Source organism: Mercenaria mercenaria, chromosome 7 (genome assembly GCF_021730395.1).
Source record: "Mercenaria mercenaria strain notata chromosome 7, MADL_Memer_1, whole genome shotgun sequence".
NCBI classification, from domain to species: Eukaryota; Metazoa; Mollusca; class Bivalvia; order Venerida; family Veneridae; genus Mercenaria; species Mercenaria mercenaria.
This window is the reverse complement of record NC_069367.1, coordinates 15691128-15714595: the sequence shown is the minus strand read 5'-3', so window position 1 is coordinate 15714595 and position 23468 is coordinate 15691128. Positions and strand designations below refer to the sequence as shown.

The 23468-nt window shown below is 36.3% G+C and overlaps 1 protein-coding gene across 11 annotated transcripts in view; it reads left to right on the top strand.

Moving 5' to 3' along the window:
* LOC123556030 (peripheral plasma membrane protein CASK-like) overlaps positions 1-23468 on the top strand; it is a 286974-nt gene that overhangs the window by 133144 nt on the left and 130362 nt on the right. For 6 of the 11 annotated variants that reach the window (XM_053547666.1, XM_053547668.1, XM_053547669.1 and 3 more), the window contains exons 5-9: positions 5035-5112; positions 7251-7426; positions 7997-8053; positions 18781-18956; positions 23034-23156. In XM_053547666.1, coding sequence (XP_053403641.1) covers positions 5035-5112; positions 7251-7426; positions 7997-8053; positions 18781-18956; positions 23034-23156 — 610 coding nt within the window. Of the gene's footprint in view, positions 1-5034; positions 5113-5305; positions 5326-7250; positions 7427-7996; positions 8054-18780; positions 18957-23033; positions 23157-23468 lie in introns of those variants that run through there. The other 5 variants (XM_053547676.1, XM_053547672.1, XM_053547675.1 and 2 more) reach the window with 2 other exon arrangements.

Here is a 23468-nt window from a genome sequence, read left to right as displayed (position 1 = left end):
CTCAATAAAATCTTGGACGAGTTTGATATTGGGTCATCTGGGATCAAAAACTAGGTCACCAGGTCAAATCAAAGGAAAAGCTTGTTAACAGTCTAGAGGTCACAATTTTGGCCCAATCTTAATGAAACTTAGTCAGAATGTAACCCTCAATAAAATCTTGGACGAGTTTGATATTAGGTCATCTTGGGTCAAAAACTAGGTCACCAGGTCAAATCAAAGGAAAAGCTTGTTAACACTCTAGAGGTCACAATTTGGGCCCAATCTTGATGAAACTAAGTCTGAATGTTACCCTCAATAAAATCTTGGATGAGTTTGATATTGGTTCAACTGGGGTCAAAAACTAGGTCACAAGGTCAAATCAAAGGAAAGCTTGTTAACACTGTAGAGGCCAGATTTATGATGTATCTTCATGAAACTTGGTCAGAATGTTAATTTAGATGATCTATAGGTCAAGTTCAAAATCTGGGTCAGGTGGGGTCAAAAACTAGGTCACTAGGTCAAATCAAAATAAAATCTTATTAACACTCTAGAGGCCACATTTATGACTGTATCTTCATGAAACTTGGTCAGAATGTTAATCTTAATGATCTCAAGGTCCAGTTTGAATCTGGATCATGTAGGATCAAAAACTAGGTCACCAGGTCAAATCAAAGGAAAAGCTAGTTTACACTGTAGAGGCTACATTTATGACCGTATCTTAATGAAACTTGGTCAGAATGTTAATCTTGATGATCTATAAGTCAGATTCAAATCTGGGTCAGGTGGGGTCAAAAACTAGGTCGCTAGGTCAAATCAAAGGAAAAGCTTGTTAACACTCTAGAGGCCACATTTATGACTGTATCTTCATGGAACTTAGTCATAATGTTAGTCTTGATGATCTTTAGGTCAGGTTTGAATCTTGGTCATGTAGGGTCAAAAACTAGGTCACCGTCAAATCAAAGGAAAAGCTATTTAACACTTTAGAGGCCACATTTATGACCATATCTTAATGAAACTTGGTCAGAATGTTAATCTTGATGATCTTTAGGTCAATAGGTCAGGTGAGTGATACAGGGCCTTCATGGCCCTTTTGTTTTGTACTTGGTATAAGTTGCTTCCCCTTTTTAGCTCACCTGTCACAAAGTGACAAGGTGAGCTTTTGTGATCGCGCGGTGTCCGTCGTCCGTCAGTGCGTGTGTCCGTGCGTCCGTAAACTTTTGCTTGTGACCACTCTAGAGTTCACATTTTTCACGGGATCTTTATGAAAGTTGGTCAGAATGTTCACCTTGATGATATCTAGGTCAAGTTCGAAACTGGGTCACGTTCTATCAAAAACTAGGTCAGTAGGTCTGAAAATAGAAAAACCTTGTGACCTCTCTAGAGGCCATATATTTCACAAGATCTTCATGAAAATTGGTCAGAATGTTCACCTTGATGATATCTAGGTCAGCCTCGAAACTGGGTCACATGCGGTCAAAAACTAGGTCAGTAGGTCTAAAAATAGAAAAACCTTATGACCTCTCTAGAGGCCACATATTTCACAAGATCTTCATGAAAATTGGTCAGAACGTTCACCTTGAGGATATATAGGTCAAGTTCGAAACTGGGTCAAGTGCCTTCAAAAACTAGGTCAGTAGGTCAGATAATAGAAAAATCTTGTGACCTCTCTAAAGGCCATATTTTTCATGGGATCTGTATGAAAGTTGGTCTGAATGTTCATCTTGATGATATCTAGGTCAAGTTCGAAACTGGGTCACATGCGATAACAAACCAGGTCAGTAGGTCTAGAAATAGAAAAACCTTGTGACCTCTCTAGAGGCCATATATTTCACAAGAACTTCATGAAAATTGGTCAGAATGTTCACCTTGATGATATCTAGGTCAGATTCGAAACTGGGTCACATGCCATCAAAAACTAGGTCAGTAGGTCAAATAATAGAAATACTTCTGACCTCTCTAAAGGCCATATTTTTCATGGGATCTGTATGGAAGTTGGTCTGAATGTTCATCTTGATGATATCTAGGTCAAGTTCGAAACTGGGTCACATGCGGTCAAAAACTAGGTCAGTAGGTCTGAAAATAGAAAAACCTTGTGACCTCTCTAGAGGCCATATATTTCATGAGATCTTCATGAAAATTGGTCAGAATGTTCACTTGATAATATCTAGGTCAAGTTCGAAAGTGGGTCAGGTGCTATCAAAAACTAGGTCAGTAGGTCAAATAATAGAAAAACTTTGTGACCTCTCTAGAGGCCATATTTCATGGGATCTGTATGAAAGTTGGTCTGAATGTTCATCTTGATGATATCTAGGTCAAGTTCGAAAGTGGGCAATGTGCCTTCAGAAACTAGGTCAGTAGGTCAAATAATAGAAAAACCTTGTGACCTCTCTAAAGGCCATATTTTTCATGGGATCTGTATGAAAATTGGTTTGATTGTTCATCTTGATGATATCTAGGTCAAGTTCGAAACAGGGTCATGTGGGGTCAAAAACTAGGTCAGTAGGTCTAAAAATAGAAAAACCTTGTGACCTGTCTAGAGGCCATACTTGTGAATGGATCTCCATAAAAATTAGTCAGAATGTTCACCTTGATGATATCTAGGTCAAATTTGAAACTGGGTCACGTGCCTTAAAAAACTAGGTCAGTAGGTCAAATAATAAAAAAACGTTGTGACCTCTCTAGAGGCCATACTTTTCATGGGATCTGTATGAAAATTGGTCTGAATGTTCATCTTGATGATATCTAGGTCAAGTTTGAAAGTGGGTCAACTGCAGTCAAAAACTAGGTCAGTAGATCTAAAATTATTAAAATCTTTTGATCTCTCTAGAGGCCATATTTTTCAATGGATCTTCATGAAAATTGGTGTGAATGTTCACCTTGATGATATCTAAGTCAGTTTCGAAACTGGGTCACGTGCTTTCAAAAACTAGGCCAGTAAGTATAAAAATAGAAAAACCTTGTGACCCCTCTAGAGGCCATATTTTTCATGAGATCTTCATGAAAATTAGTGAGAATGTTCACCTTGATGATATCTAGGTAAAGTTCAAAACAGGGTCACGTACCTTCAAAAACTAGGTCAATAGATCAAATAATAGAAAAACCTTGTGACCTCTTTAGAGACCATATTTTTCAATGGATCTTCATGAAAATTGGTCAGAATTTTTATCTTGATAATATCTAGATCAAGTTCAAAACTGGGTCACATGAGCTCAAAAACTAGGTCACTATGTCAAATAATAGAAAAAACGACGTCATACTCAAAACTGGGTCATGTGGGAAGAGGTGAGCGATTCAGGACCATCATGGTCCTCTTGTTTATTTCTGCCATTTGCAAAAACTCTACATTACCAGTTATCTTTCAAAAATTAATTGCTAAAGAATCATTGCTGCCAGTACATACATGTCTTTTCAAGTTAACAAAAAAGAAGCATGTTATGACCACAAACCCTTGATTTCGAAACAGATTTAGTATTCAGTACCGAACACTCAGTAATTAAAAGCAAGACATTCAAAACAGACCTGTTCATTCATATTAAAGGAGTGCAATGTAATCGCTTTCTGAAGGAAAATGGTACCTGCACACTTTTATATACATGTCCTGAACATGTTGTCAAGTAAATAAACTAACATATATGCACTTTATTGAAAGCAGTAAACGGTAACAGGCTAGTAAATCAAGACTAAGAAAATCAGCAGGATTTCTGCTTAATTATTTATAAAATGTTAACCCTTGCAATCAAGTTGATGACATTGTGAATCCTCTATTCATCATTTTTCACACACCAGTCACCTAAAATAACCCTCACTGCTACTATTTCTTATTGATTTCCTATCAATTATTTAGGAGCTACAGAAAATAGAAATTGTAGCATTTATTTTATGAAAACTAGGCAAAAAGTGAAATCAGATGAAAGCAAAATGCACACCATTTTCAGTTACTTTGTAAATAAAGAGAATACCTAGCTGTTTAAATATTGCTTTCATAGACTTTGGCAAAAATTTTAACCTATGAAATCAGTCTCCTTAGATGTAACAGTAGAATGTAGAGAAGTGAAACTTCTTATGGGCTTAAGCCCACTACCTCTTGATGTAGCTTCTTGTGTCAAGGTCAAATTTAAGACTTAAAAATTTTAATAATACTAGTCCATTTCAGATTGTGGGAATTTAAATTAACTTTTTTAGTTGCAGTATTTCAAATTTTTTTAATCATTTTCAAATAAAGGCAGAGCAAATGGCAGTGCCCGTAGCACATTGTATAAAATGTGGGTAGGTACTTGAAAAAGAAACTCAATACTACATTTTGGCAATTAGAGTCAATTGGATTATAAAGATTTACATTTCCATTACCTACTCATTTTCGTAGAAGACCTTCTTGAAAATAATGTTAGAACCTGTGTATATTCATTACAAGATATTACAGAGAAGAGTGGAATGTGGTCAGTGATTATTGGCAGTACATATCTGACCAATATAGTCTGTCCTGTTTCTACACCTAGTTATAAGACAGCTATGTATCTGTTTATACACTGAATTTGGCAAGAAATTATGTAGTGTCAGCATGGACCTGTCAAATAGCTGTCGATCAGGAATCATTTAAAACACTTTTCAGCTCTACTGGGTAATCTATAGGTAATTTTGAAATGTCTGGAATTCTTGCATAAGTACTGACATTGTGCCAGCTTATTTCCTGTAGCAGTCACTCTGGTCACTCATTAGCTGACCATTGACAGTCAGACAGATCCATAGCAGCTGATTGTGTAAAAAAGACATTGCAATAAACTGGTCTGTCTTAATTATGAAAATAACTAGACAGAAAGCATTATATTAGAAGTTGTTTGTTTTTAAGCCACAATACATGTGGAGAAGTTGTCAATGACTTGTGGAAGTCATGTAAGTATCGGGAATAGTTACATAACTAACTACCTGAAAATGGTTTTGGGGGCCATTCTTTATAGAGACTGAAGTAAAGAAAGTCATTGACATGTTCACTGTTGTGGTATCTACTGGAAGATTGCAGGATGAATGTGCCTGAAATGCTTTTTTGTGTATTTTCAGTATGGATGGGGCAGACCTGTGTTTTGAAATTGTGAAGAGAGCCTCTGCAGGTTTTGTGTACAGTGAGGCTGTGTCAAGGTAAGGTTTAAGATAGACTAGATTTTGTGTACAGTGAGGCTGGGTCAAGGTAAGGTTTAAGATAGACTAGATTTTGTGTACAGTGAGGATGTGTCAAGGTAAGGTTTAAGATGGACTAGATTTTGTGTACAGTGAGGCTGGGTCAGGGTAAGATAGACTAGGTAGGTAAGGTTTAAGATAGACCAGGTTTGTGTACAGTGAGGCTGTGTCAAGGTAAGGTTTAAGGTAGACTAGATTTTGTGTACAGTGAGGCTGGGTCAAGGTAAGGTTTAAGATAGACTAGATTTTGTGTACAGTGAGGCTGGGTCAAGGTAAGATAGACTAGGTAGGTAAGGTTTAAGATAGACCAGGTTTTGTGTACAGTGAGGCTGGGTCAAGGTAAGGTTTAAGATAGACTAGATTTTGTGTACAGTGAGGCTGGGTCAAGGTAAGGTTTAAGATAGACTAGATTTTCTGTACAGTGAGGCTGGGTCAAGCTAAGATAGACTAGGTAGGTAAGGTTTAAGATAGACCAGGTTTTGTGTACAGTGAGGCTGGGTCAAGGTAAGGTTTAAGATAGACTAGATTTTGTGTACAGTGAGGCTGGGTCAAGGTAAGGTTTAAGATAGACTAGATTTTGTGTACAGTGAGGCTGGGTCAAGGTAAGATAGACTAGGTAGGTAAGGTTTAAGATAGACTAGATTTTGTGTATAGTGAGGCTGGGTCAAAGTAAGGTTTAAGATAGACTAGATTTTGTGTACAGTGAGGCTGGGTCAAGGTAAGGTTTAAGATAGACTAGATTTTGTGTACAGTGAGGCTGGGTCAAGGTAAGGTTTAAGATAGACTAGATTTTGTGTACAGTGAGGCTGGGTCAAGGTAAGGTTTCACATAGACTAGGTTTTGTGTACAGTGAGGCTGGGTCAAGGTAAAGTTTAAGATAGACTAGATTTTGTGTACAGTGAGGCTGGGTCACGGGAAGGTTTAAGATAGACTAGATTTTGTGTACAGTGAGGATGTGTCAAGGTAAGGTTTAAGATAGACTAGATTTTGTGTACAGTGAGGCTGGGTCAAGGTAAGATGGACTAGGTAGGTAAGGTTTAAGATAGACTAGATTTTGTGTACAGTGAGGCTGGGTCAAGGTAAGGTTTAAGATAGACTAGATTTTGTGTACAGTGAGGCTGGGTCAAGGTAAGGTTTAAGATAGACTAGATTTTGTGTACAGTGAGGATATGTCAAGGTAAGGTTTAAGATAGACTAGATTTTGTGCACAATGAGGATGTGTCAAGGTAAGGTTTAAGATAGACTAGATTTTGTGTTCAATGAGGCTGGGTCAAGGTAAGATAGACTAGGTAGGTAAGGTTTAAGATAGATCAGGTTTTGTGTACCGTGGTGAGGCTGGGTCAAGGTAATGTCTTTTTGTGATCGTTATTTACTGATTGAGAATTTTGAATTCTTGAACAGGATTAACAGATTTGGAAGTAGTAATTATACTTTCTGCCACAGTAACATAGGGTTTGAAAACTAATCAAAAACTAAGGATTTCTAAGGCTTACAACCACAAAACCTCATAGGATTGTTGTCTTTGGTTAATAGATGACCCATATTGTCTGATTGGTCAGTATTATAGAGGTGGAGATCAAAGGGACATTAAACTGGAAACAGTTTCCACTAAATAACTTGCAAAGACTTAGGTCTACCACCATAAAACTAAGTTTGCCTGTGGCCAGAATATGATCCGTGGTGTTGATAGCATTAGTATGTCATAGGTCAAGGTCATGGTGATGTTGTAACTGAAAAAACTGTTCAGTCCATAAGTGGAGATCTTCATATGATGATTGTCTGATCCCTTCTTGACTTGAAGGTCAATATATCAAAGGTCAAGGTCATGGTGACCTTGAGAGACTGAAAACCATTTACAGTACAAAAATTACCTCATGAAGTTTTGTGTGCTTGAAAAGAATCTGTATCCTTATTGCCTTTGACCTCAGAAGATTATATAAACATTACGCAGGAAAGAACTCAGAAAAGTGATCTTGTTATAACAGTAGCCATATTTCTTTCCTTAAACAAATCTTCATTATCTGTCATTTTGAACTTTAGGGTGTCTCTATAATTGACATGTCTCAAGTTGAAACTTTTTCCTCATAATTTCTTTCCAGTCATTATATGAGACAGATTCTTGAAGCCTTGCGGTATTGTCATGCAAATGGAATTATCCACAGGGATTTGAAACCACATTGTGTCTTACTTGCCTCAACTGAAAACTCAGCCCCTGTGAAAATTGGAGGGTTCGGTGTTGCCGTGCAGCTACCCGAGAGTGGGAAGATCTCTGGAGGTAAGTCTTGATGGGTAAATGTCACAGGAAAAAGTGTTTACAATTTTGAATAGCAGATTGCTGGGATATAATTACTGTAATTTAGTACCATAAATCATGTTTATCTTTAGACTTCTGAATGGGACTTCCAACTTCCAGAATGCCTATTATCCAAATAGTTGTCAATGTTTGAATGCATTGTGTAGTATATACCTTGCATGTGCACTTGCAATGTTAGAAAATGTCATGGGTTTATAATTATATATATACAGTTGGACTTTGTTTGCTCGAACTTGGATAATTCATACACAACCCTTTGTTTGAAGTTATCTTCAGGTCCCTGCAATATCCGTATATAATCCATATTCCCTGCAATATCTGTATATAATCCATATTCGATGGCTCGAACTACCGATAACTCGAACAAATTTTGCCTGTTCACCGAGTTCGAGATTACGAAGTTTGGCTGTAATTTGTTTGGATGACATTTGCAATAAAGTTGTTCAAAGAAAATGTAGGTGACAGTCACATAGGAATTGATTGTATTTTTCAAATATTGAATGATGTAGAATGCATGAATGTGTGTTGCAGATGTTACCATCAACCATAACCTTGACCTTTGGTTGGAATTACGTGAAGATCGAGTTGGTAAGGCATGCTACACATAAACAGCAAAACTTGTAACATCTTTACATAGACTGCAAAAATATGACAGTGCTTTCTAACATATTTGTTCAGCAAACTGTATAATCTTTACATAATGCTTTGTTATATGTACATCTAGACTGCAAAAGTTATGACTGTATTCGGTATTTGTTTACAAGTTGCAAAAACAATAACATTGCTTTATGTAACAAATGTATACTTTTACACAGAGACTGCATAAAAAGCATAAAGTTTTCACAGAACATAAAATTTTGACAGTGACTTCAAACATCTACATATAGACTGCATAAAAATAATGACATTGATTTGAACCATCTACATTATAGACCTAAAAATAATAGTTTTGCTTTGAACAGTATACATCATAGACCACAAGATAATAGCATTGTTTTGAACCATCTACATTAAATACCACAAGTTAATGATATTGCTTTGAACCATCTACATTATAGACCACAAGATTACTTTGAACCATCTACATTATAGTCCAGTAGATTGCTTTGAAACATCTACATGATAGTCCAATAGATTGCTTTGACCCATCTGCATTATAAACCACAAGATTTCTTTGAGCCATCTACATTATAGATCACAATATTGCCTTGAATCATCTACCTTATAGACCAGTAGATTCCTTTGAAACATCTACATTATAAATGATAAGATTGCTTTGAACCATCTACATGATAGACCACAAGATTACTTTGAACCATCCACATTATAGTCCAGGGGCCTCCGTGGCCGAGTGGTTAAGGTTGCTGACTTCAAATCACTTGCCCCTCATCAATGTGGGTTCAAGCCTCACTCGGGGTGTTAAATTCTTCATGTGAGGAAGCCATCCAGCTGGCTTACGGAAGGTCGATTGTTCTACCCAGGTGTCCGCTTGTGATGAAATAATGCATGGAGGGGCACCGAGGGTCTTTCTCCACCATTAAAGCTGGAAAGTCACCAAATGACCTATCATGTGTCGGTGCGATGTTAAACAACACAACACATTATAGTTCAATAGATTGTTTTGAACCATCTACATTGTAGTTCAACAGATTGCTTTGAACCATCTGTGTTATAAACCACACAATTTCTTTGAGCCATCTACATTATAGACTACAAGATTGCCTTGAATCATCTACATTATATACCAATATATTGCTTTGAACCATCTGCAATATAAACCACAAGATTTCTTAAAGCCATCTACATTATAGACCACAAGATTGCCTTGAATCATCTACATTATACTTGAACCATCTACATCATAGACCAATAGATTGCTTTGAACCCTCTGCATTATAAACTACAAGATTTCTTTGAGCCGTCTACATTATAGACCATTAGATTGCTTTGAACCATCTACTTTATAGACCATTAGATTGCTTTGAACCATCTACTTTATAGAATACAAGATTTCTTTGAGCCATCTACATTATAGACTACAAGATTGCCTTGAATCATTTACATTATAGACCATTAGATTGCTTTGAACCATCTACTTTATAGAATACAAGATTGCCTTGAACCTTATACATTATATACCACAAGATTGCTTTGAACCAGCTACATTATAGACCACAGTATTGATTTGAACCATCTACATTATAAACCACAGTATTGATTTGAACCATCTACTTTATAGACCACATTATTGCTTTGAACCATCTACATTATAGACCAGGGCTCCGGAAATTTTGATAACTCAATCGGTCCGAAACGAAAATCCTGACATCGGCGCTACCCCACCCACCGCCTTCCCAATATTACATATTTTGTAAAACGTAATAGGGTAAAGAAATAAGCATGTCATGCATTAAAACTGAGTTACCAGTCACCGCGCGTTACCATACAATGAAGACAGTTATTCATTGTTATTAGTGATCGTTACTTTGTTTAAATTTCGATGTTTTTCCGAGATAATACGAGGCATTGACACCGTGTGCGTAACTAGTCTAAAAGCCAACGCACGTGACTTCGATACCGTATACATGGCAGATACTTTGTGATATTTCCTCATTCTTTGACGGAATTCTATAAAATACAATGCGTCAAAGTGAGTAACACGACACATATTCTCTGCTAAACAGCCTCAGTATTTAAAGAATACTCTGCCGCGGACCGAATGTGTACGTTATTTGAACGCTGAGATCGAATTTCCCGCATGAATAGTACCAAAACGTCACGCGGGTTGGCCACGGATATTTCATTTCACTTACGTTGTACTTCGATAAGCAACTACATTTTATAAAGTTATATGTTCTCTTCTGATGTAAACAAAATGAAATTTTGAAACGTTTTTTAAAAGACCGATTTGATAAACAGTTCTTTATCATTCGTGGTTGCCCGTCCATTTTTTTCTTTTTTGTACAGTCTGGTTGCAAAGACGATTTTCTGCATTTGTTTCAGCTGGAGCCCCAACAAATGAATCATGTAATTTTTTCAAATCAAGTTATTATAAAAATTATTTTTATCGGTTTTCCGTGTGATGTCTCATTTATTCAAAGACCTAATTAAATGCAGCGACCATTTGTTTGTTACCGTGATCAAACATAGCCTTTTGAAATAAACCATCCGTCGGATTCTAAATAAAAGAAGTGGGTCCCCGTCGAAATGATTTGGATCCAGTCAGAAACGTTAGGAAACCAGTCAAAAATGTTTAATACACCGCAGTTGGCTGTCTGCAAACATTAAAGGATGTGCCGCGCGAGCACTGATTGCGTCACGCGCTAATTACGGACCGATTATCAAAGTGACAATCAGACCGATTGACACGTTTATTGATTATCTGAAGGTGCGACCAACAATTTCCTACTTGGCAGGTGATCGTGTATTGAGATATCAGACCGAAATTTATACTTTTCTCCATTTTTACGGGACCGATTTTTTTCGTTTTTTCACTTCACGAATCGGTCTGAAAAGTCAAAAATCGGTCCAAAACCGACAGACCGGCAAATTTCCGAAGCCCTGTTATAGACCACAATATTTATTTCAACCATCTACCTTTTAGGTCACAGTATTGATTTGAACTATCTAATTTATAGGCGACAATATTTATTTGAACCATCTACATTATATACCACAATATTGATTTGAACCATCTGCATTAAAGGCCACATCTACATTGATTTGAACCATATACATTGTGGGCCATGATATTTATTTGAACCATCTACATTATGGGCCATAGTATTGATTTTAACCATCTACATTATAGATCACAAGATCGCTTTGAACCATCTACATAATAGACCACAGTACTGATTTGAACCATCTACATTATATGTCACATCTGCGTTATAGACCACAATATTTATTTGAACCATCTACATTATAGACCACAATATTCATTTGTTCCATCTACCTTTTAGGTCACAGTATTGATTTGAACCATCTACTTTATAGCCCACATCTACATTATAGGCCACAATATTAATTTGAACCATCTGTGTTATAGACCACAATATTGATTTGAACCATCTACATTATAGATCTCAATATTTATTTGAACCATCTACTTTTTAGGTCACAGTATTGATTTAAGCCATCTAATTTATAGGCCACAATATTTATTTGAACCATCTACATTATATACCACAATATTGATTTGAACCATTTACATTATAGACCACATCTACATAATAAGCTACTTTATAGGCCACATCTACATTATAGGCTACAATATTGATTTGAACCATCTATGTTATAGACCATAGTATTGATTTGAACCATCTACATTATAGATCACAAGATTGCTTTGAACCATCTACATTATAGACCACAGTATTGATTTATAGTGGTAGAGCATCCGCCTTGAGTGCTGGAGGTCGTTGGTTCAATCCCCCGGCCGCGCCGTACCAAAGACATAAAAAATGGTACTAGTAGCTTCCTCGCTTGGCGCTCAGCATTAAGAGAAAGTACTAGGACTGGTCAGCCTGGTGTCAGTATAATGTGAATGGGTAGGGTATCATGCCACGTGTCTACGGTGTGATATTCCAGTGAGGCAGCAATATAAAGTTGGGCATTGTGCTCACTACTGCAAGTAGACACAGTTGTTTATATGACTGAAAAATTGTTGAAAAAGACGTTAAACCGGGACACACACACAAACACAGTATTGATTTGAACTATCTACATTATAGACCACAAGATTGTTTTGAACCATCTACATTATAGACCACAGTATTCATTTGAACCATCTACATTATATGTCACATCTGCATTATAGACCACAATATTGATTTGAACCATCTAGTTTATAGACCTCAATATTTATTTGAACTATCTACATTATAGGCCACAATATTTATTTGAACCATCTACATTATAGATCACAAGCTTGCTTTGAACCATCTACATTATAGATCACAAGCTTGCTTTGAACCATCTACATTATATGTCACATCTGCGTTATAGACCACAGTATTGATTTGAACCATCTACATTATAGACCACAATATTGATTTGAACAATCTACATTATAGACCACAATATTCATTTGTTCCATCTACCTTTCAGGTCACAGTATTGATTTTTACCATCTACTTTATAGGCCACAATATTTATTTGAACCATCTACATTATAGGCCACAATATTGATTTGAACCATCTACATTATATGTCACATCTGCGTTATAGACCACAATATTGATTTAAACCATCTAGTTTATAGGCCACAATATTGATTTGAACCATCTACATTATAGACCACAATATTCATTTGAAACATCTACCTTTCAGGTCACAGTATTGATTTGTACCATCTACTTTATAGGCCACAATATTTATTTGAACCATCTACATTATAGGCCACAATATTGATTTGAACAATCTACATTATAGGCCACAATATTGATTTGAACCATCTACATTATAGACCTCAATATTGATTTGAACCATCTATATTTTAGGCCACAATATTTATTTGAACCATCTACATTTTAGACCACAATATTGATTTGAACAATCTACATTATAGGCCATAATATTTATTTGAATTTTCTACCTTTTAGGTCACAGTATTGATTTGAACCGTCTTCTTTATAGGCCACAATATTTATTTGAACTATCTACTTTATAGGCCACACTATTTATTTGAACCATCTACATTATTGGCCACAATATTGATTCGAACCATCTTCCTTATAGACCACAATATTTATTTGAACCATCTAAATTTTTGGCAACAATAATGATTCGAACCATCTACATTATAGGCCACAATATTTATTTGAACCATCTACATTTTTGGCAACAATAATGATTTGAACCATCTACATTATAGGCCACAATATTTATTTGAATCATTACATTTTTGGCAACAATAATGATTTGAACCATCTACATTATAGGCCACAATATTTATTTGAATCATCTACATTATAGACCACAATTTTGTTTGAACCATATACATTATAGACCACAATATTGATTTGAACCATCTACTTTATAGGCTACATCTACATTATAGGCCACAATATTGATTTGAACCATCTACATTATAGACCACAATATTAATTTGAACCATCTACATTTAATTTCGTGGGCATGAAATTTCGTGGTTTTAGTCAAAACGGCAATTTCGTGGGGATATGAATTCGCAGATTTCAACTTTTGAACATAAAATGAATTGGAATTTTACTTGTTTGTTGGGATTGAATTTCGTGGATTGACTCAACCATGAAATCCATGAAAATTAGTCCCCCACAAATATTAATGATTTCACAGTATTTGAACCATCTACATTATAGACCACAATATTTTATTTGAACCATCTACTTTATAGGCCACATCTACATTATAGGCCTCAATACTGATTTGAACCATCTACATTACAGACCACATCTACATTATATACCACAATATTGATTTGAACCATCTAATTATAAGCCACAATATTGATTTGAACCATCTACTTTTAAGGCAACAATATTGATCTGAACCATCTACTTTTAACCCTTTCCCACACGGATACGTTTATCACCGTATCTATCGATTACCGAACAGAAACGTATTGACCCGAGTCTATCGGTTCCCCGATAGAAACGTATTATACCGATTAACGGCCATTTGAACAGAATCGTTTTATCCCTTGTCTCATAATCAATCGCTTTATTTTCGTTCTTTTCCTAAAGAAACAAATTCCGGATGTTTACTAACTCAAAATATGGGATTTCGTCATCATTATTTACGTACAAGATCATGTGGTTACTATTTAAATTTATCGAGTACTTTGCAAAGAAAGACACCGGGGTTTTTTCCTACATGTGCACGACGCTACGTCATGGAAAATTACTGAGAAAACTGCTTGCAACTTACTGGCCCGTTCGCGGGCTTTCCTCGTTCTAAAAATAACAACCATTTAACATCAAAGTATTTTTAAATGTGTTAGGTCATGAAGGTCACGCGTGATACATGCGGATTTCCCCTAAACAACAATTTGTGTATACGATGGCTTGGAATTTATGGCCTTACATAACGGGAAGTGTTAATCAAAACAGAAGGACCGCGGCTTTCAAATATTTTATGACACCCCAAGAGTTAATTGCTGCGGAAGTCGCCCGTGATGTACCGACGTTTGATCATCAAAATATTACGTAATAGTATCTTAAAATTTTTAATTTTTAGCACAAGAATACTGTAGTCGGTTACGAGTCTTGATCTCAGCGATCTTTTTGCACTTTCAGAAATTTTATGATCCGTTATTTTTGTAGTGTTATTCAGTTTGATGGTTGTTTTTTTTTATAAATACTTACCGATTCCGATTCGGAAGATAAGTCTATTAACTATAAATCAAACTTTCAAACATCAAAATGAAATTGTATATGAATTTCAATGTGAAAGTAATCCAAAACAGAATTTTATGCCTAAAAATATATATTCCCGTACTTTAACACTTTATATCTTCGAAACTCAAAGAGAAACTACAATAAATTTTGTATCATCGGAAAGAGAATTTAAATTGCTATAAACTTTATATTGACAAAAATAATGTCAAACTTACAGAAAATATTAAAATAATGACATTTTTAACATAAGTGTGTGTAATCACAAAATAATGCCAACACCTCTGTTCAGATAAGACAGTCACCTTTATCAGCCATATACCGATTATTGATTATTGATTATCACTTATCAGTGTTATGTAAAAGAGGTTACTTTGGCTTCTGTTCTTTGTGGTAAAGGGTTAAGCCACCACAGTATTGATATGAACCATCTACATTATGGAACACGATATTGATTTGAACCATCTACATTATACATCACAATATTTATTTGAACCATCTACCTTTAGGTCACAGTATTATGAACCATCTACATTATAGACCACAAAATTTATTTGAACCATGAGTGGTTAAGGTCATTGACTTAAAATCACTTGCCCCTCATCAATGTTGGTTCGAGCCTCACTCAGGACGTTGAATTCTTCATGTGAGGAAGCCATCCAGCTGGCTTACGGAAGGTTGATGGTTCTACCCAGGTGCCTGCTTGTGATGAAATAATGCACAGCCGGGCCTCTGAGTCTTCCTCCATCATCAAAAGACCTATAATTGTTTCGGTGCGACTTTAAACCCAACAAAATGAAAATGAAAATAATTGAACCATCAACTTTTTAGGCCACAATATTGATTTGAGCCATCTGCATTATAGACCAAAATATTTATTAATTTGAATCATCTACTTTTTAGGCCTGCGGCCTCTGTGACTAAAAAGCAATAAAATCACAACAGTGCTTTGTGCTTTGAAACATGTGCTGACAGACTGCATATAGTATGACAGTGCTTTGAAACATGTACTGACAGACTGCATATAGTATGGCAGTGCTTTGAAACATGTACTGACAGACTGCATAAAGTATGGCAGTGCTTTAAAACATGTACTGACAGACTGCATATAGTATGACAGTGCTTTGAAAATATACATACAGACAACATAATATTACAATAGGCATTTCAAACATTTAAGATTAAACCATAAAATAAAGTCATTGAAACATGTACAAATAGCAAAATAACAAGACTGTTCTGTGATAACTATACATGCATAAGATACAACAATGCTCTATAAGATCTGCACAAAGGGCAAAAGCTATGACAATGCTTTCTAACATCTAGATGATTTCTTTGCATGTGGATTGGTGGACTAACAAAGTTTCTTTATAAATTTGTTGCATGTTTCTGCTAAAACCGTATGAATATTTAAGCTGGCTATAACACTGGATCTTCAATTTTAAGTGCGTATTTTTTCTTGTGGCTAGTAAAGGTAGTATTTTTGTTTGATTAATAAGTCAGTCTTATTTATTTGTGAGATATTGACCAATATTTATATTCAAGTTTTGACCAATCTTCGAAGTTCACATTACTGGTATTTAGAGGTCAAAGGTCAAAACTTGGTGCAGTTTCTCTTGTCTGGGCTGTAACTTAGCCATTGATGGAGATGTTCTTAAATAACTTGGCAGAAATGTTTGCCGCAGTCAGTTCTGTCGCCATCAGATAGTATCATAAATGTTAGTCCTTTTGACAGCTGGTGGGCATCTAGATTTTTTTGTTTGTAAAAATCCTACAGTGGAACACTGCTGACTCGGAGCAGTTGGATTCAATAGAGAATTTCATGTGATCCCCTTATTTGTCTGTGATTGAATTGCTTAAATATCATAACACAAGTATTTTATTCATCCCCTTCTGACCTAATGTGATTGATGTTTTATTGCAGCTTTTCCATTTAATAGGTGTAGGTTGTCATGGGAATAAGGACCATGTAATGGAGATTTTGTAATTCTGACTTTTTGCAATTGCATTATGTTTGTTCTCTTATTAATCCCATGATAAGAAATTATGTAACTTAGCATGTCTTTGGAATTTATCTGTAATTTGAGCCGTGCCATGGGAAAACCAACATAGTGGGTATGCGACCAGCATGGATCCAGACCAGCCTGCGCATCCACGCAGTCTGGTCAGGATCCATGCTGTTCGCTAATAGTTTCTCCAATTCCAACAGGCTTTAAAAGCGAACAGCATGGAGCCTGACCAGACTGCGCGAATGCGCAGGCTGGTCTGGATCCATGCTGGTCGCATACCCACTATGTTGGTTTTCTCATGGCACGGCTCATTTAGATTAAAGTAAGGAACAGAAAGAGACAGAACCACTAAACATGGTGTTAATAAACAGTCAACATTGCTGGTCAAGAAAATCCACTTAGAGGAAATACAGTGCAATCTCTCTACAACACACACAGCTGTGAAGATTAAAACATGTTTATTGTGTACAGGGTATTGCTGTGTAAAGGTTAACTTAAAAAAAATTGTTCAAATTTGAAAGATGATAGAAAGGTGTTTGCTCTGTGGAGATGCAACTGACATACACATACAGTTTTCATCACCTCAATGTTTGTCAAAACGAAATGAAAAATAAAAACAAAAAAGAACTGAACTGATAGTTTAGAATGTGTCGCAGAAAATTTGTTCTAAATCAGAAGTCTGTCCTAGGTACTTTATTAGTCCTATACAGATCCTAAGACAGGGTATTGTGCTTTTTGATCCATCTGTCAGTCCATCAGTCAGTTCCTCCACATTTCCCAGTGCTATCCATAACTCTGCCATCTATCAAGGCATTTGAGCAGTGCCATGAGAAAAATCAGCATAACGGTTTCTCTAATTGCAATAGCCCAGAAAGCGAACAGCACGGATCCTGACCAGACTGCGCGGATGTTGGTCGCAAAGCCACTATGTTGATTTTCTCATGTCACGGCTCATTTTAATAATACATGACACAGTTTTTCCTTATTGTGAGATGCTATGTCATGTACATTTCTCCAGCCCCTGGCAAGGTCAAGGTGATACTTAAAAGGCAAAGAAAGTCATTTTTCTTTTTCATACCAGTTAAAAATGTAATTTTATTTTTAATACTTTTTATACTAATCAATGTTTTAAGGCAATTTACATTTGGAGATTTTCAGACATGCCAGCATAATTGTATATGTAGCATATGATTATATATACATCATTGACAGATATCGTATCATTAGGTTATACTGCAGTTGAGATCATTAGTCCCCTCAGTATTGCTTGGCAATACTTCATTCACTTGTTTAATGTAACAGTGTTTCTGGAATATTTCATGCCATTTTATATGTGTTTTTCATTGTTTTAACAAGGTTATAGTGACAAGATAATCAATAGAACAGGTGATTTTCAAGTGACAATTATGTAGTAAAAATAAGCAGCCCCAGTTTTATTGTATGTTCCACAGTTTGAAAAAAAAAAACTGAGAAAGAATGTCTGCTTATTCAAGTTCTAGTAAATTTTCATCCTGTTTAAGGACTGAACTTTTACAAAGACAGATTGTCAACAGTGGTCAGAATTGTAATCAGACTTGTATAATTATGTACTGTAAATTTTATGCAAGAACTTTGTTTTCACTGGTATTTGTGGGTTTAATAACTGGCAAATCAATAGTTTTCATGAAAAATTTGACAAGCTGATATCAGTATGTCCAGCTACTTTATCAGTTTATTTTTTTCACATCATGAGTTCAGTATTTCATGAATATAGAAAATTATGGCATACCAGTAATGTTCATACAGATTTAAAGTGCTTTACAGAAATATTCATAGAAGACTGATAAACTCCTCAGCAAATATTTCAGATTTAAACAAGTTTGATTCATTTTGTTCTGATGCACTTTCAGAAAATTTAAATCATAACTGTACTATTCATTTTCAGGTCGTATTGGCACGCCACAGTTTATGGCCCCAGAAGTTGTAAAAAGGGAGCCGTATGGGAGACCAGTGGATGTCTGGGGCTGTGGAATCATGTTGTTTATACTGCTGTGTGGGTATCCCCCTTTCATAGGAACCCGAGAACGCTTAGCAGACCTCATAGTACAGGGAAAATATCATGTAAGAGGAAAAACAAAATTTAAATGTTGTATCTGTAGACACACAAATACATGACATTGTATATATTGAAATACTTTTGAAATACTGCCAGTTTGATCTCTAGCTGCCACTATTTCAGTGCAGTTCTTAATTATTTATTAATCTCAGGCTTGCTAAATTTCTAAAATGGACTGGTCCATCATTCAGTTTGGGCAATTATTTGAAGGAGTATTCACTGAAAGTCCATGCAGGCTGATCTTGGTCTGCACGGGTCACAAAGGCAGAATTGCCGCCAGAGGGCTAATAGAGTCTAATGATATAGCAGGTATAAATTTGGCAGTCAGTTTTTAGCACATTGAACATTTATGAATATTGGCTCTATATATTTCCATTGTGAATGTTGTAAAGTAATAAAATCAAGCCAGGTCAAAATGTAAGAGATGTTTCCAATAACAGACTTACGGTAATGACACAAAACTCAGAAAACACAGATTGTTTATAAAATATCTTTTGCTTTACTTCTGTCCTTTACAGGAAATTTGGAGAAGGCACAGTGATACAGTTTTAATGTTGTCTGTATGTTATCTCATCTGTGTTATATGTCTGGCGAGAGCCATATTTAAACCACAATTTAGAAAAATGTTCAATACTATCGTAAAATTGGGCTCTGCAAGTTTCAGTAAGGATACTTGAAAAAGACAAAGGGTTATGGTCCTTATTATTTGGCATTTACTTCTGCAAACCATGTAAGTTCATTTCTGCACAGTAACTTTATGTTACAACCAAACTACATAATTATACCAAGTGTATCGGTGGACAAAAGTATGCATTCTTGTCACTGGGGTTATGGTCAAGGTCATTGTTACCAGGCAAGTGGATTCTGTGCAGCAACTTCTGTTAGGAATAAAACATAATTATAGACCGAATTTGGTGTCCGAGAAGCTTTCATGGAGGCAAATTTTGGGTTTTTGGGCCAAGATCTATAAAACTGTTTCTAATCTCCCGCCGTGGCGGAGGGATTATAGGAATGGTCCGTCTGTCCATCCGTCCATCCGTCCTTCCGTCCGTAACAAAATCGTGTCCGGTCCATATCTCCTAAACCCCTTGAAGGATTTTCATGAAACTTAGGTCAAATGATCACCTCATCAAGACGATGTGCAGAACTCATGAGTCAGCCTTGTCGGTTCAAGGTCAAGGTCACAACTTAAGGTCAAAGGTTTGAGCCTGCCATTTTGTGTCCGCTCTATATCTCATAAACCCCTTGAAGGAATTTTATAAAACTTGGGTCAAATGATCACCTCATCAAGACGATGTGCAGAACCCATGAGTCAGCCATGCCGGCTCAAGGTCAAGGTCACAACTTAGGGTCAAAGGTTTTGAGCCTTCCATTTTGTGTCCGCTCTATCTAAACTCCTTGAAGGATTTTCATGAAACTTGGGTCAAATGATCACCTCATCAAGACAATGTGCAGAACCCATGGGTCAGCCTTGTCGGCTCAAGGTCAAGGTCACAACTTAGGGTCAAAGGTTTGAGCCTTCCATTTTGTGTCCGCTCTACATCTCCTAAACCCCTTGAAGGAATTTTATCAAACTTGGGTCAAATGATCACCTCATCAAGACGATGTGCAGAACCCATGAGTCAGTCATGCCAGCTCAAGGTCAAGGTCACAACTTAGGGTCAAAGGTTTGAGCCTTCCATTTTGTGTCCGCTCTATATCTCCTAAACTCCTTGAAGGATTTTCATCAAACTTGGGCCAAACGATCACCTCATCAAGGCAATGTGCAGAACTTATGAGTCAGCCATATCGGCTCAAGGTCAAGGTCACAACTGAAGGACAAAGGTTTGAGCCTTCCATTTCGTGTCCGCTCTATATCTCCTAAACCCCTTGAAGGAATTTTATAAAACTTGGGTAAAATGATTACCTCATCACATCGATGTGCAGAAATTATGAGTCAACCATGCCAGCTCAAGGTCAAGGTCACAACTAAGGGTCGAAGGTTTGAGCCTTCCATTTTGTGTCCACTCTGTATCTCCTAAACCCCTTGAAGGATTTTCATCAAACTTGGGTCAAATGATCACCTCATCAAGAACTCATGAGTCAGCCATGTCAACTCAAGGTCAAGGTCACAACTGAAGGTTAAAGGTTTCAGCTCTGTATCTCCTAAACCCCTTGAAGGATTTTCATGAAACTTTGGTCAAATGATCACCTCATCAAGACATTGTGCAGAATTCATGAGTCAGCCATGTCAGTTCAAGGTCAAGGTCACAGCTAAAATCAAAGGTTTACCCTTTCACTATCCATAGCAGTGGCGGGGGATTTAGCTGTCTTCCAGACTGCCTTGTTAAATTGTAAAAATGTGGTTTGTGGTTTTTGCTTAATAATCAGACACGTAGACCAAACTAGCTTGCATAGAGACCAAGGTTAAGTTGCATTTTTGGTTTTGTTTAGGTCAAGTTTATGTTTACTGGTAAATAACAGATTTTTTTTTTTCTTGCTAAATTAGGCAAACTGTTTTAGCTAGATAATAGGTTTACCAGTTTAGGCATGTGCCAACAATATTTGTTTAAATGTCACAAGTGAAAGAGAAAGTCCTGTACATGTATATTTCTATTCCATTCCTCATATTAAACCAGTTTTGGCGTGAGATACCAGTTCATTGAATTTTCCTGTTGCTCATTGTTAGGTCGTTAAAGGGCATACTCATCACTAACTAGATTACCCAGTACCCAGCAGACTTTCACCATTTGACAAGCGTTGCAATGATAATTAGTATAATCTAAAATGGTCGGAATTCCATGGGGAAATCAATGTTGAAATTAGCTAATCGATAACCATTCTCTCAGTTTCACTTCAAACCTAACATATATGACATACGTAATTATAGGAGATTTGATGGAGTGAAATTATATCGTCATTTAGAATTACAAAAATAGCCATACAAAAATAGATCAGATACGTCACCAGGGCATGATTAGGACCAAGGTAGGAGTTTGTGAGCCTTTTGATAGTGGAGGAAGACCACAGGTGTCCATCTTTAATACACTTTCATTCATCTCTGTTATTACTAAATATATTTGACTCAAACTATTGTCCAGCATCATCATCCTTATTGGAGTCATCAAACACTCCAGTTATAGCTCCAGCTTAGGCAGATGTGCATGCATCAAAAGTGTCAAGCATGCTGTCTCCGGTGACAACTGCTGTTATATTATTTTGTATTGATAATATATGAGTGATAATATTGTATTCATACATGTATTACAACACAGAACTGTATGAATATTTACTGTGGTGTTTACCCTGGCAAGTGTTGCAAAGTAATAAAATCAAGCAGGGTCAGTATAGTTCCTGATATTAATCAGTAATAGATATATTGTAATGACATTTAACTCTGTCTACAAGATCTCCTCTCTCTCTCATTTGTTTTCTCTCTGTCTATTACAGTGATAAATATAGGGCTGTTCTATATTTATTTTTATCATAGGGTGACATATGATAAATTTTCCACCTAAGGCATTTGGTCTGTGGGGAGAAGGCTGTCTGTAATAATTTTGATCACTGCATGCTAGGTCATGGTTTCAGTGATTTTGAATGAGAAATATGTCAGTTTTAAAAGATACTACCATACTATAAAAAAAAACTGAAAAGAAAACCAGAAAGTAAATTAGATACTTGGCATGTTTTTGCCAGAATTTTTCAAGATGCCAGTTTTAACAGTATTAGAAATCACAGAAATTAGAAATAGTTAATAACTTATACATCCTGTTTTTGCTATTACATCATTAGACATTAGGATATCTAGAGATCTTGTGTGCACCCCACAATTAGAATTTTGATGTGGTAACAAGATTGCTTTTATGGTTAATTTATATAAAGTAGTAAGTTTATCTAACACTGCTCCTTGTGCTTTACACCAGTTATTGACAACTTCTATACATGTAATAGAGGTAAAGGAAGGGGAGGCAATGGACATCTTTGTCCGGTTCTAGGATAGAAGACAACAACTGGCTTAGCAGTTGAAGGTTTTCCCTGTTAACCAGGCAGACATGGAATTTACCTCTGGTCTGTTTTCTTGTAAAATCACTGGTTTGTTTCAGATGCGAGAAAAGCAATGGATTACAATTTCCCCGGAAGCCAAAGACCTTGTTTCCAGAATGTTAGAGGTGGATGCTGAACAAAGAATCACTGTTGAAGAAGCACTTGCTCATCCTTGGATCAAGGTAGGTAACTCTAGTTTTCAGGGTGGCAATATGTGTTAAAGAAGATCATTTTTAGCCAAAATCTGGAGGTCATTGCCTTAAACATTTATTGATATGACTTTTTGTTTTTGCTGAAAATACAGTCTAACCTGTCTTAAGCAGCCAGCCAAGGGAAGCAGACAATTTGGCCGCTTAAGCCAGGTGACCACAGATCGGAGGTGCAGCCAGTATATGTACTTTTCAGACTTCTGACCAGTTTAGCCTTTAGGCAATTTCTTTTTGGGTTTTCCATTATTATTTTACCAGGATACAATGACGTGCATTTGCCTTCGC